This window comes from Camelina sativa, chromosome 15, assembly GCF_000633955.1.
Source record: "Camelina sativa cultivar DH55 chromosome 15, Cs, whole genome shotgun sequence".
NCBI lineage: Eukaryota > Viridiplantae > Streptophyta > Magnoliopsida > Brassicales > Brassicaceae > Camelina > Camelina sativa.
The window spans coordinates 19067567-19082183 of NC_025699.1; the positions used below are offsets into that span (position 1 = coordinate 19067567).

Below are 14617 nucleotides of genomic sequence, written 5' to 3' on the forward strand. Positions count from 1 at the left end.
TCTTGGAGCTATTTGGTCTCCGGCAGAGACTGAACCATCGTTGTTGTTTGCTCGTATGGAATCTTAAGCACACGTAGAGACAACTCTCTGTGCAGCCTAAGAGGATTCGTGTTTGGTAAAGCTCAGTTGAAGCAAGGAGAGAACGGAATCTACTGGAAACTAAGGAGAGAGTGTGGTAGTACAATCTCGGAACACGGGCTAAGCAGTTTAATATCAAATCATTCGGAAGCATCATCAACGTCATTGACTCTTCTCTATTCATGGTTGTGGATCGCTTTTTACTCTCTAAGGGTTTTGTGGTTGCAGTTTTCTTTGGAGATGACTTTTGTTACTTTTATCTTACGAAACCAGCCTAAAGACTTTTGCATCGCCCTAAAAGAGAGAAAAATATCTTTTCATCTTTGGGAATTTTATTTTGTTTTATTCGATTAGATAACAAAGAATAACATTACCAAAAAAAAAAAAGATAACAAAGAATAAAATAAAAATAATAATAATAATTTGATCCATATCTTTTGGGAATTTTGTTTTATTTTATTCGATTAGATAACAAGGAAAAGATAAACTCTAAACTTTTCTTCCCATCTTTTTTTTTTTTTCTCAACATCAACTTTCATTATCTAAAATATTACATCCAAAGCAAAACTATGCAAATGAGTCTATCAAGTAAAACCCTGAATCACTAGGCGGATCCAACGCTACCTAATTCGAGAATCATTGTATTTTTAACCACAACGAGATAAATAACACACCAGTGTGAAATCATCTCTTAAACCACCTAACTAAACCCTATAACCCGAAAACAATTACTAACACCGAGAAGACCAAATCCTAAACTGAAAACAAAGCAATTCCAAGCTAATAGAACCTCATGATTTGCAATAAGAACTTGTCCAAATAGCAACAACACCGAGAGGCGCAATACTCGGTTTCTCCAGCTTTCATTGTTCCGGTCCTAAGCCAAAAACGGACAATACATCCGATTGACCTGACCAAGATACGCAAAACAAAACCAACGTGAGCAGAGGCTTCTCCGAACTAACCCATCATAACCAGAATGCTAATCAACTAAATAAGACAATGAAGCACCGATTAGCATAGCTTCACTTCTCAGTGCATTTCCGGATTGACCACATCGCATCAGCCAAGGTGTCTCGCTTCTTAGCCGGACTGGGACCAGAAGGATGAGGGAGCTCTTGAGAACGCCAGCTTTGAGGGACCAGAAGGATGTCCTCAAATCTCAGCCGCCATCGCCCACAGAATCTCCCCACCCATCGGTAAAACTCGAAGACCCGATTCAACCATTTAACTCTGGTCAACTAGGACCTCCGAGAGAGGTGACAAGAGAAACGCGACCCGAACCCAGATCTGATACCGTGAAGCTCTAGAGAAGGCCGCCCGGATCTGCTTCGAACCACCACCATTCTCCTGGAGAGGAAAAAAACGAGCCGAGATCTCTCACCGTAGCTTTTGCCGCCGCATCGTCACGACACAGCAGTGGAGCCCTCCTCATCACGACCAGAGAGGAAGAGATCGAGCCACCCAAATACTACAGCTAGAAAATAAACTAAAAGAAAAGGAAAAACAGAGCCCTCTCACACCGCCGGTGAAGCCAGGACGGCGGAGAGGCAAACGAAAATTCAGGCAGCGGCGGTTTAGAACTAGGGTTTCTTTGAGAGAGAGAGTCGGGGAGAAGAGAGAGATATATAAACGCGGTTTTCTTCCCATCTTTTATATGAACAATTATCGAAAGTTTTATTTTTTTAAAAATTTGCTCAATAAAATACTATAATATTCTAAAAAGGTTACTTAAATTTTGGTTATTCAAAAATACCATAAAATTAAAATCAAACTTTCAATTTTTTTGTATTATCTTATACAATTTCGAGAAAATATAAATATTTACAAGAGCCCAGTATATGTTAAAGAATGGTGTGTTCTTGTTATTGTGTAGGTCGTCAATATTTTTTTAAAATATATGTATGGTAGTTAAATGTTCATTCTATTCACCAATTGTTGTCTTAGGACTAAAATTAAATTGAATAAAAATGTTCAATATATTGGCCGCCCCTATTATTAACTAGCCGTATTACCAACCTATGAGCTTATGAGGAGCCAAAGCGATTTGTATTCTTCTAGTGCCAGACTGCTAGTAATATATAAGTCATTGTTACTGTAAACAGTTAACACTAAACACTTAAGAGTTTAGACTTGACCATTTTGATGCATATTGTACTCGAGTCTGTACGTTTTCTCCTATTTGTTGGTTTGTTGACCATTTTGTGTTGTTTGTTGTTCAAAGTTCGAACTCTTGAAAGATCTGAGTTCATATATAGTGCAATCTTAAATACATTTGTATTCTGGTTTTGCTGCTTGAAACTGTGAGTTTTTTGGTTTTTCGATTACCGAAATCTGGCTATATGCCAATCAAATACTAGGGTTTAACCAGATCTCTCTCTTCATTTTCAGGTAGTTTAAACTTTTAGGAGACTTCGTCAACATTCAATGGAAAAGCCATATGAGAAGAAGATCACTTGGACGATTAAGAATTTCTCCTCTTTGCAATCTGAGAAAATTAACTCTGATTATTTTGTTGTTGGTAGCTGGAAATGGTACTCAAGAACCTTTTTTGTTTGTTTAACTATATTTATAAAACAGTTTCTAATGTTTATGTTGTCTTTTGCTATCTTTGGTTTTTGGGTTAGTGCTTGCAGGCTTCTTCCAGTATATCCCAAGGGAACATAAGGATATAATAACAATTTGTCTCTATTTCTGGAAGTTGCTGATTCTGAATTCTGAATCTTTGCGTACTGGATGGAGAAGACATGACAAATCTCGCCTAGTCGTTGTCAATCAACTTTCTAATGAATTTTTCCAAGTGGATGGTGATTATAACTGTGCTAGCTACTCTAAAAGTTGATAAATTGGGACTTGTGATACTACGAGATTCTCTTCATGTGTTTTGACTTTGAGTTCTATGTTTTACTATTATTTTACATAAGCAAATGTGGTTTGATCAAAAAGATCCCATCTTGGGCTACCCAGAGATGCTTTCCCCCGACAAACTTCTTGACAAAAATGGTGGTTCTTGTGAATGGAGAAGTCAAGGTTTTTGCCGAGGTCAATGTTCTTGAAGTTATTGGCAAATCAGATGTGTCAGAGGAAACTTCATTTGTTATAGACGTCAATGGGTTCCAACTTTGAAGTACTTCCTCCTCTGGTAATATTAATATATTAATTTGTAATTTTATGGAAAACAAGAAAGTACAAATCTAAAGAGTCTCTAACTAGAGTTTAGTATCTTGATACATATACAAGCTGCATATATTTTACTTTATATCCATCCATATATCACTTTCAGGTAAAACCTTTGAGTAGTTTGTTTAAAAGCCACCCGAACATTGCATCAAAATTTCGTCCAAAGAACCCACATCTGAGAACAACATACATAAATGTCCTACTAAGTCTGACTAACGTTTTGTGCTAGTCTCCTGAGAAACTCTCCACTGCTGCTCTTTCCGATGCGTTTTCTGCGCTACGATATGTGAACAGTCGGAGTTTAAATTGGACTGGTTGGAGAAGAAACTAAAAGAGGCTGTCAGAATAGGCTGCAAGAAATTGAGGAAGAATTGAAGGGTTTGAAAGAGAAGTGTGCAGAGATGGAAGCTCTGGTGGAGTTCTTAAGATGATGTTGTTTAATGACTAGGCAGTTTAATAGCTTGGATCTGATCGTGATCAGTATTCTAGTCTGTTTTTTTTTTTTTTTTTTTTTTTTTTTTTTTTTTTTTTTTTTTTNTTTTGTCTTAGTTTTGAAACATTCAAACATTAGAGCATGTATATTGATGATTTCTCAATTTTTTTTTCATGAATTAAATAACAAAAAGTAATGAAAAACTATGAGAGAGAATGGGGAAGACAGCCGATTTTCCCACGAGAACTATGGTATGGAGCCAGATAGAGCCTGTTCTTTACCCTCGGTCTATATGCCCCCGGAAAAAAAGTTCGAAACCAATTTCCCCCGAATCCAAAGTTCAAAAACTATATCTCCCCGAGTTTATTCTTCTACATCAATTAACCCATAATTGTGGTTTGGGTTTGGTTTACTATATACATAACCGATTAAGAAAAAACTAAACCTTGATTATACCAAAGCAAACCCGATTTCGACCCGATAAACCTCGATTTTATTATCCATTATCACCTAAATCTCTAAAAAAAAATCCCCAAATTTGCGAAGAACCCTAGAGAGTGAAACCCAAAGTCGAAGCTTAGATTCCTTAGGGAAGACAGCGTTAATGGCGATTGTCGTTCCAGATGCAGAGTTTGGAGGAGATTTCGATGAAGAAGCCAATGACAGAGATGAATTTCACATCGACCAGTTGGTCAACGAGTTCGTCGATGAAACACCGGTCCGCCATGATGTGTACCCGGAGAGTGATACTGAAGAAAACTGTGACGGTCCAGAGCCAGTTCATACACATATCAGGCGCGGTGATGGGCATTTGTACGATAAGCAGACATTCTTCAGTGGAGTCGCTTTCAAAGAGGCGGTGACGGACTATGTTCTTCGAACTGGAAACAATCTGAAGCAATACAGGTATAATAAAGATAAAATTGGCTTTATATGTGTTGGTTGTAATGGAGATGATGGATCACGGTGTGAGTGGAAGGTATATTCCGCGATTCTGCCAAGTGATAACATGTGGAGGATTAGAAAGTTTAATGATAAGCATAACTGTATTCCTAATGGAGAATGTGAGATGTTTAAGGTGAATCATATAGCTAGGTTGTTTCTTGATAAGATTAGATAATCCTGAGTACTTCATGCTAATGAAAATGGAAGAAATCATAAAGGAACTATGGAAGATCAGTGTCACTAGGCATCAATGTCAGGCGGCTAGAAAGAAGGCACTTATCTGGATTGAGAAGGAATATGATCAACAGTTTGCTAGATTAAGAGATTATGCTGCTGAGATATTAGAATCAAACAAGGATTCACATATAGAGGTTGAATGTGTGACGAATGATGAAGGGAAAGACATGTTCGATAGGTTCTATGTTTGTTTTGACAACATAAGAAGAACATGGAAAGAGACTTGTAGGCCTCTAATAGGAATGGATGGTTTCTTCCTAAAGAATAAGGTGAAGGGACAACTTTTGGTAGCTTTAGGTAGGGATGCTAACAATGGTATTTATCCAATAGCATGGGGGGTTGTAAAAGTTGAGAACACCGACAATTGGACTTGGTTTATGAAGCATTTGAAGACTGACCTTGGACTAAATGATGGTGNAGTGGTGACAGCTTCATTATGGTCTCTGATAGGCAAAAATTAACTTATTATTATCATGGTGGGATTTGTAACTGTTTTTGATTGTGTCTTTTGTTTATGGTATCTTTAAATGATTATTCCTATTTTGTAGGAATTGATCAAAGCTGTTCAGCTGGAATTACCAAAGATGGAGCGTCGAATGTGTGTACAACACATCTACGGTAACTTGAAGAAGCATCATGGAAATAAAACCCGGAGGAAGCCGTTTTTGTGAGATTTGGCTTGGTCTTACAATGAGACTGATTATAAGCGGCACTTGGAGAGGGTTTAGGGTTGTAAAAGTTGAGAACACCGAAAATTGGGTTTGGTTTATGAAGTTGCTGAAGACTGACCTTGGACTAAATGGTGGTGACAGCTTCATTATGGTCTCTGATAGGCAAAAAGTAACTTATTATTATCATGGTGGGATTTGTAACTGTTTTTGATTGTGTCTTTTGTTTATGGTATCTTTAAATGATTATTCCTATTTTGTAGGGATTGATCAAAGCTGTTCAACTGGAATTACCAAAGATGGAGCGTCGAATATGTGTACAACACATCTACGGAAACTTGAAGAAGCATCATGGAAATAAAACCCGGAGGAAGCCATTTTTGTGAGATTTGGCTTGGTCTTACAATGAGACTGATTATAAGCGGCACTTGGAGAGGATCTTCTGTTATGATACTGGTGTATACAATGATGTCATGAGGACAAATCCTAAAAGTTGGTGCAGAGCATTCCACAAGATTGGGAGTTATTGTGAAGATGTTGATAATAACCCCACAAAGTCTTTTAACAGCTCCATTAACAAGGCAAGGGAGAAACCATTTATTGCTATGCCAGGGACAATCAGACGACTTGTGATGGTGAGGATTGCCAAAAGGTCTGTAGAATCTCATTCTCACACAGGTAATTTCCTTAGTATTATCAATGGTTGTTTAGTATTATCAATGGCTTAGTATTATCAATCTCATTCTCAAACAATAATGATTGCGTATGCTTGTTTGTTTGCAGGGATCTGTACTCCGTATGTTGCATTGTTTCTAGCTAAAGAGCATAAGTATGCATCTGAGTCGAAGATTTACTCAAGCACAAATGAAGCATATGAAGTCACTCATGGTTTAAATAAACACAGAGTCTGCCTTAAAAAGATGGTTTGTTCCTGCATGAAGTGGCAGATATGTGGCATCCCATGTGAACATGCCTATGCAGTCATAGTCGACAAAAAACTTGTAATCGAGAACTATGTCTGTCAATGGTTCCGGACAGCTATGTGGAAAAGAAACTACACCGAAGGCCTAGTTCCACAGAGAGGTCCAAGGTTTTGGCCTGAGACAGAAGCTCCTAATGTGTGTATACCATATGATGAAGATCATGATAAAGGTAAGAAGAAAAAGCCTGACAAAAAAAAGGAAGAAGGGTGCCAATGAGTCGCCAACTAAGAAGAAACCAAAGGAGAAGAAAAGAATCATGCATTGTGGAATTTTTGGAGAAGCGAATCATAATTCTAGGTTCCACAGAAAAGAATTTGCAAAGGTGAATGTATTTTCCTTTTCATGGTTTCATTTTATGGAGTTTGTTTTGGTTTACTAATGTTACAATGTTTTAAATTGTTTTGCAGCCAAGCCAAGGGGAACCAAGTCAAGGTTCACTCACTCAAGCTTACTTAAGTAGCTAAGTAGAAATAGGGTTCTAATTTTGTGGTTGCCTTGAATGTATTTTCGGCCACATAGACTTGTAATTCCCTATGTCTTTTTTTTCATTTGTCTCTTCTTAAAACTTGCTAATGATGTCTTTTGGCGAATATTTTATAAAATGGTTATGAATGATCATAATTCTGAAATTTAACTTCTCATTCTCATTACCACAATAGCAACAACAAACTAACAACAATTGTCTTCATAGCAACAAAAAAATAACAACAATTGTCTTCATGGCAACAACACTGGTTCTCTTCTTCAACCTAGTAGCTTACTGAGACCAATCATGATCATACATAAGAAGACTAAGATAAGCATCATTCTCTTATTTCCTCTTGCACGGAAACTTGATTCGGTGGAATTTGTTGATACATTACTCATTGTGATACTCAAACTCGTGAAAGAAGAAGAAGCAAATTCAAGAAGAAGAAGCAAACTAAATAAAAAGAATCGATTATGAACCATGAAAATTGATTTTAGTTTTTATTTGGGGATTCTGGGTTTTCTGATAAACGGGTCGGGTTGGTCCAGGAATTTGGTTCAACAATTGGTTTATTTTTGGGGCATATATGGTTTGGTCTCGGGTTTAGACATTAAACCGCTACAATCCAGAATCAGGGAGATATAGCTTTCAAACTTTGGATTCGGGGGGAAATTGGTTTCAAACATTTTTTCCGGGGGCATATAGACCGAGGGTAAAGAACGGGCTATCTGGCTTGATACCATAGTTCTCGTGGGAAATCGGCCGTCTTCCTGAGAGAATGAGATAAGTTTCTCAATGTTTCTAATTTGAGAAACTCAATGATTCTCATTTGAGAAACTCTGAGAACCTGATTTGAGAAACTCATTTTCCATGTGTCTCTTTATAATTGAACAAAATTTTTAATTGTTAATTAAAATACAAATAAAGAGTTAAAATAATATATTTTCACAAAGAATGTCATTTTGACATTTTTTTCTTGCTACAAAAAGAGTATCATTTATGTTTCCAATGAAAATTTTAAATATTTTTTTTATCCCTATTATTTGAGCTTATTAATTAGAAAGAGAAAAAATTTTAGTGTATTTATAAAGGGTAAAACAGAAATTTAAACAATTTTCTTAATTTGTGTGCATTATGTCAAAATGATACTCTTTGTGAAACATAAAGAGTATATGAGAAACAAAAAGAATTTCTCACCATTGCAGATGGTCTTAAGAGACAAATAGAGTTGTTTTGTTGTTGAGGTTTTGCTATGTTACATTTATTGCTGGAGAAGACAAGATTCTTCAACTTTAAACACATATGACAACACTTATTCTTGGGAATGAAGAAATAGTCATATAAATGAGTAATATAGAGAAGATCATAATCGACGATTTGAGAGATCACTTTCAAGAGTTTAACAACTGACCTGTTTCTCCTTAGGTTGATGTTGCTCCGGCGCGTCGTCACTCACGAACACCATATTTGGTTTTGTTCCATCTCTAGCTAGCCATTAAACCAATTTTGAGTATTAATCGGCAGTTTAATCGACATGGATTTGGGATCCAAAAAGAAAATTCCGGTGAATTGCTTCCTCCGTCAAGTTTCGACCGGAGATCTTCGTCGCCTCTCCTTTCTTGTTTAGAATCTTCAGCTCTAGATCCACGATGGCCTAGTAAGCATCGTTGGTCGGTGTCAGAGTTAGAGGTTACAAACCAAATTACCATATCCTCTGCTCTTGACTCCTCTTCTTCACTGCCGGCAAAGTGTCTCCTTCCCACGGCTGTTGAGAAATCACTGGTCTCTGTTCATTATACTCCTCCGGTGGTATTGTTCGTACAAAGAGATGAACCGAAACCGGTAAAAACTTCCCCTCTGGCGGAAACGATGAATATATCCACAGTGGTGGATGGTGTCTTGCTGGAAGATACCCACTGTTCTTCTCACGATGCCGTGAATCAACCTCCTCCGAAGGTTCCGTCATTACCAGTTAACGCCAAGCCTGAACCGGTGTATTCAAACAAGCTGTCAACTGAACTCGTGGAGGTTGTTGTTGATGCATCTAACAAACCCAATGCCCCTAAGGATTTGGTTTCTACACCTTTGAATGGAGCTTGGGCGAAGAAGCTAAAGTACACCTCTTCATCCACCTCGCAACAAGCTGCTAATGGAGTAACAATTTCTGGACCGAGAAAAAATCTTCCTGAGTCATCAAAGGAATATACGCTAAGGTTTCCTTGGGCTGCTAAAATGGATCCGGCAGCAAGAAATCTTTGCAGAGCTACCTCACCGGAGTATATGGAAGACGATACTCCAAAGGTAACAATTCCAAGTCATGTCTTGTTGCAAGGTCTTGAGAATCAGAAAGAATATGTTTTAGGTATGTTCTATAGATGTACTCCTCCTCCAGGTGGCTTGATTCATCCAGTGTTAAATAGAATTTGGGGTAGAAAGTGTAGAATCTTTATCCGCAAGTTAGATGGTTCAAGATTTCTTTTCCATATCCCGAATGCTTCAACCAGAGCTTGGGTTCTCCAAAGAGGACTGTGGCATGTTGATGATTGTCTTATGTTTGTTGCTCTTTGGTCTGCTGCAGATACTTTTGATCTTCTGGAGATATCGACTATTCCTATCTAGGTAAACACTCAAAAATATACCATACAACACTCAAAAATATACCATACAGGTTGTACTCAATTCCAAGAATTAGCCATATTGCATCAGGGTTAGTAGCTCCTATGGCTACGTATAAACCAAGACTTGACCCTTCCCTAATGGGTGAGGCCAAGATATTGGTGGAAGTGGAGCTGAGTAAAGTTTTTCCTCCTAAGATTGCCGTAGCTGACAAAAAGGGAAACATTTCTATGGTAAATGTTGAATATGCTTGGGTTCCAGCTGTATGTGGAGATTGTGGACAGTTAGGGCATAAGGCCTCCCTCTGTATTCACCCCCATATGCCAAATGAAAAAGTTACCCAGCTAGTTTCAAAAGATGTCAACACTCCTACTATTGTAAGTATTTCTAGTCCCACTGATTTGGTATCACCAATCACTCTTCAATCCGAGCCTCTAGTTGCTCCCATTACCACAACCACAGAAATCCAACTCGATACATTCCTAGCAGTTGAGGCTGGCCCAATCCAAGTCATAGACCAAAGCACCGAGGTGGCAGATTGTGACACAATTGTTGAAGCTGAAGTTATAACTAAGACTGTTTTCTCAGTAGAAACAGTTACTGAAATTGCAGGGTCACATGATCATGCTCTTAGTGAACGTGAGGTAAGACATGTCATGACTAACAACAGGTTTAACCATTTTGGGTCTTCATTTCATATGGAGAGTCACTTGAGTGAGATGGAGATTCAGTTGAGTCCGATGATTCCGACAGTGAGTCGAGAATGTTGGATCAAATGACTCCTCCTGGGCAACAAATCTTGCGTGAAAGACCGCTTCAACCTTCCGTTAAAGCTAAGGAGATACAAGAATATTCTAGTGCTCGAGGAAGTGGTAACCGGGGACGTGGAAATCGTGGACGTGGGTATCGTGGACGCGAGAATTGTGAACGTGGGAACTATGGGTGTGGCTAGTTGTCCTATCTTGATGAGATAAGAAGCTAACCGAAGCAGAAGATTTAGTTACAATCTTTAATATTGGCATGTGTCTGTATTATTTTCTTGTTTTTAAAACTGTATGACTTAGCAGTCATGGCTTGTGTGTATCAACAACTTGTTATGAATAAAGAGAAGTGTCTTGTTAAAGAAAAAAAAAAAAAACAATCATATAAACGTTCTTAAACTATAGGGTCTTTTTTGTTATTTTGGTAATGCATGTTACTCGTACTATTTTAAAAATAATTTATGGCAAGTCAAATGCCTTTTCTGCAAATTCGTTTTTAGACTTCATATCTTATTAACACCTAGAACCCTAGATATAATCGGAACCGAAGTGTTTCGCATTCTCTAGTCTTCCTATTCATAATCCAAACTTGAAAGCCGTTAAAGTTGTGGCTTAACTATTTCAATTTATCGTCCTTGTCTCTTTCTTCGACATCACCCTAAGAGGTAAATAAAGTTTTTTTTAATCATTCAACTTTTGTTTTACTTCCTTGACTATCTTCGGTTTCTCAAACGTAGTAACTAGTAAAGAACAGAAATCTTCTTAGAATGATGTTCAATAGTGCAATCTTAGTAATCTTTATTTTGGTTTCGTTTTGGTATTTACGAATTTATTTTGGTAATTAACTTGTAAAGAAAAAGTTATGTAGGAGTCATCATAAGTTGATACGAGAACGAAGATTACTTGGGTGCAGTACTGCTTGGGTGATAAAAAAAATTTGTCTTCCTTGCAATCAGCATCGATTTATTAAAATTGTATTTATTAGTGTGTTTTTATTGTTACTACTATTAGTAGAAGTCACTTAAATACATTGTTCTTGGGAAGGAAGAAACAATTAAACACAATTAACGTTAAATTAACCCTATGCCATATGAGGAGCCGAAGCTTTTCGCATTCCTCTAGTCTTCCTAATTTAAACCTTGGAAGCCTTTTAAGCTTTGGCCAAACTGTTTTTGTACATCGTATCCAACCCTGTTTACAACTATGTTCAGTTTCTCGAACGTGGTAGATTTGTAAAGAAAAACAAAAGCTGTTTAGAATGTGTTCCATATATATATATATAGCGGAATCTATATTTTGGTTTTGTTTGACTTTTCAATTTACAAAAATTGTGTATAGCAGCAGCTAGGAGTCATCAAAAGATCAATGGAGGTCAAAGTTGATATGACGATTACTTGGGTGATTAAAAATTTCTCTTCTTTGCAATCATTTTATTCTGATAATTTCGTTGCTGGTGGCTGCAAATGGTAAGAAGATAATTAACTCTTATAATAATGTTGGAGGCCAGAAAGTTGTTCTTCCATTTATCTTTACAAAGATATATATACATAAGCATAGAAGCCTAAGAGAATATTCTAGACTTCATGGAAAAGATACAATATGAAAAGAAAATATAACATTAGTCTAGATATTTACACAATAATTAACCCCATAATATTTAGCTGATTGTTTTTGTTTGGTTTTCGTTTGCAGGCGTCTCTGGGCCTTTCCCAAAGGGAATAAGAGTGCTCATCATTTTTCTTTGTATCTAGATGTTTCTGATAAAGAATCTTTGCCTATTGGATGGAGAAGACACGCTAAATTTTCTCTAACTGTAGTAAATAAATACACAGAAAAACTCTCCCGGCTAAGAGGTTATTGGACTCTATGCTTGTTAGTTGTTACTTTATGGTTTATGTTACTTTTGTGCTTCTGTGTTGAGTTGTGAGCATTGAGTCAGAAATGTAATTAATGTGATGAAACATGGTTTTTGATTTTGTAGAGACTCAGCACTGGTTCGAACATAAAGCTCCTAGTTGGGGGTTTTCAGAATTGATTTGCCTCACCGAACTTAATGCCAAAGAGGGATTTCTGGTGAATGGAGATCTCACAGTTGTTGCCAAGATAGAGGTTCTTGAAGTTGTTGGAAAATTAGATGTATCAGAGGAATCTTCATCCATAATGGAAACCGTAGATGTCAATGGATTTCAAGTTCTGCCTTCACAGGTAACAAATTATGAAACGTACAACACCTTTTGTTTTTTTTTTTTTTGTAGAAATTTCATTATTCCAAGTTCCAACCGCAAGAATAGGAAAAGGACAAACAGTAAGTGTCTTGATTTGCTGTGGTTTTACTTTTATATATCTTTTCTACTCGCAGGTAGAGTGCGTGAAGCGTTTTTTTGACAGACACCTAGCTATTGCATCCAAATTTCGACCAAAGAATCCATACCTGAAGACGGCCTACATGAATTTCCTTCTTAACTTAACCCAAACGCTGAGTCAATCTCCTCAAGAACTCTCCAATGATGATCTCTCTGACGCAGGCGCTTCTCTGGCCTATTTGAGAGAAGCAGGGTTTGAGTTGGATTGGTTGGAGAAGAAACTTGATGAAGTAAAGGAAAAGAAGAAGAAAGAAGAGGCTTGTTTGGCCCGGCTGCGAAATATGGACGAAGAGCTTCAGCCCTTTAAGAAGAAGTGCTTAGACCTTGAAGCTCAGATAGACAAGGAGAAGAAAGAGCTATTAGCTGCTAGAGCTCCTCTCTCCTTGTACGATGACAATGTTGTCTGATTTTATTTTTTGCTTAGGTTTTGGTGTTTTGATTTCGGAATTGAGAGCTCTCTTAATGTTGACACGTTTTGATATTTTTTCCTATTTAAGTGCTTAGTAGTTTAGGGGATCTCTAGATATGCCAATTGTTTTTCTATTTAAGTGTTCGTTTCAATGGTTTACGTGTCCACTGCAATTCAATGTGTTACTTCTTGCTACAAAACGGAATAAACGTAGGCGTTTTGCAATTAATTGCAAATCAAACGCATAACTCCAAGTAAACGCCTCATTTTATCACAGTACGATATAGGGGAAACATACTTTTGAGTTTTGATGAAACCGTAATTAGGAAGATATTAGATAATAACCAATCAAGAAGCTTACTGCAAGCTCGGGGATTAGAGATCTCAGTCTAGAAGGTGAATTGAAAGAAAGAATCTTCACCTCGGAGGTTCTGTGATCAAACGATGATACTGATAGAGATGGTACGAGAGAGAAGTAGAGATGATAGGGTAAATATTCTTATTATTCTCTAGGTTTGCGGCTGTGAAGCCTTTACTGCAAGCTTTTCAATTCGGGTGGGTTTGGAGTTTGGGAAGATGAGCTTGTGAGAGCATCCGGAGGGTTCGACTCTTTCGCTGGATTAAGTTGACCCAATGTTTGTGACATGAATTTTGAGAGCATCGACTCAAAAGCGGACTGTGAATTAACTAAGCCTTCAATCTGAGATCGTAGGTATTCTGTAGCCTGTTTCTGTTCTTCTGCAGCTTGCTTTTGTTCATCGATTTGTTTGGCTATGGTTTGTAAACGAGTAGCGTCTGCCATGATTGTCTATTCTTATCACAATACTCCCTCGTTGAAATTATCCTTCTCCTCAAAGATTGAAAGAAGGATACTTAGCGATGAAATCTTGATAAAACTCCCAAGTAACAGTAGCTGGAGATTGACCCTTCCACTGAACAAGAACTTTGGTAACAGGTTTGTTTTGTCGGTGCACCATTTTTCTTTCAAGGATGAATTCTGGTTCTTTGTCAAGACCAACATCAGTCATGAACTGTGGCAAAGTAGGGGATGTGGTGGGAGGATTTGGACAGAGTTTCAATTGGCTGACATGAAACACAGGGTGAATAGCAGCTCCAGGTGGCAAGGCAAGCCTATATGCAACTTTTCCAACACGATCGAGAACAAGAAACGGACCATAAAAGCGAGGTGAGAGCTTGTGAGGTACCTTTTTTGTTTTGAGAGAATTTTGTTTATATGGCTGAAGCTTGAGGTAAACATGATCGCCAATATTGAATTCTCGGAATGATCTTCGAGAATTAGCATACTGTTTCATTCTGTTCTAGGCCCGTAGGAGATGAAATTTCAACATGTTAATGACCTCTTCTCTCTTTTGAAGATTTCTGTCAACGACAATAGAAGAACTTTCCCCCGGAAGGTAAGGAAGATGCACATGTGGTGGTTGTCCATATATGATTTCGAAAGGGGTGCTCCGGAT

General features: G+C 37.6%; 1 protein-coding gene and 1 pseudogene across 1 annotated transcript; both read left to right on the top strand.

The window, feature by feature from the left end:
- On the top strand, positions 8232-10679 carry LOC104747183 (annotated as a pseudogene).
- Positions 11736-13211, top strand: LOC104747184 (MATH domain and coiled-coil domain-containing protein At2g05410-like). The gene is made up of 4 exons (XM_010468766.2): positions 11736-11836; positions 12063-12223; positions 12352-12575; positions 12730-13211. The coding sequence occupies exons 1-4, from the start codon at positions 11736-11738 to the stop codon at positions 13138-13140; spliced, it is 897 nt and encodes a 298-aa protein (XP_010467068.1). The 3' UTR covers positions 13141-13211.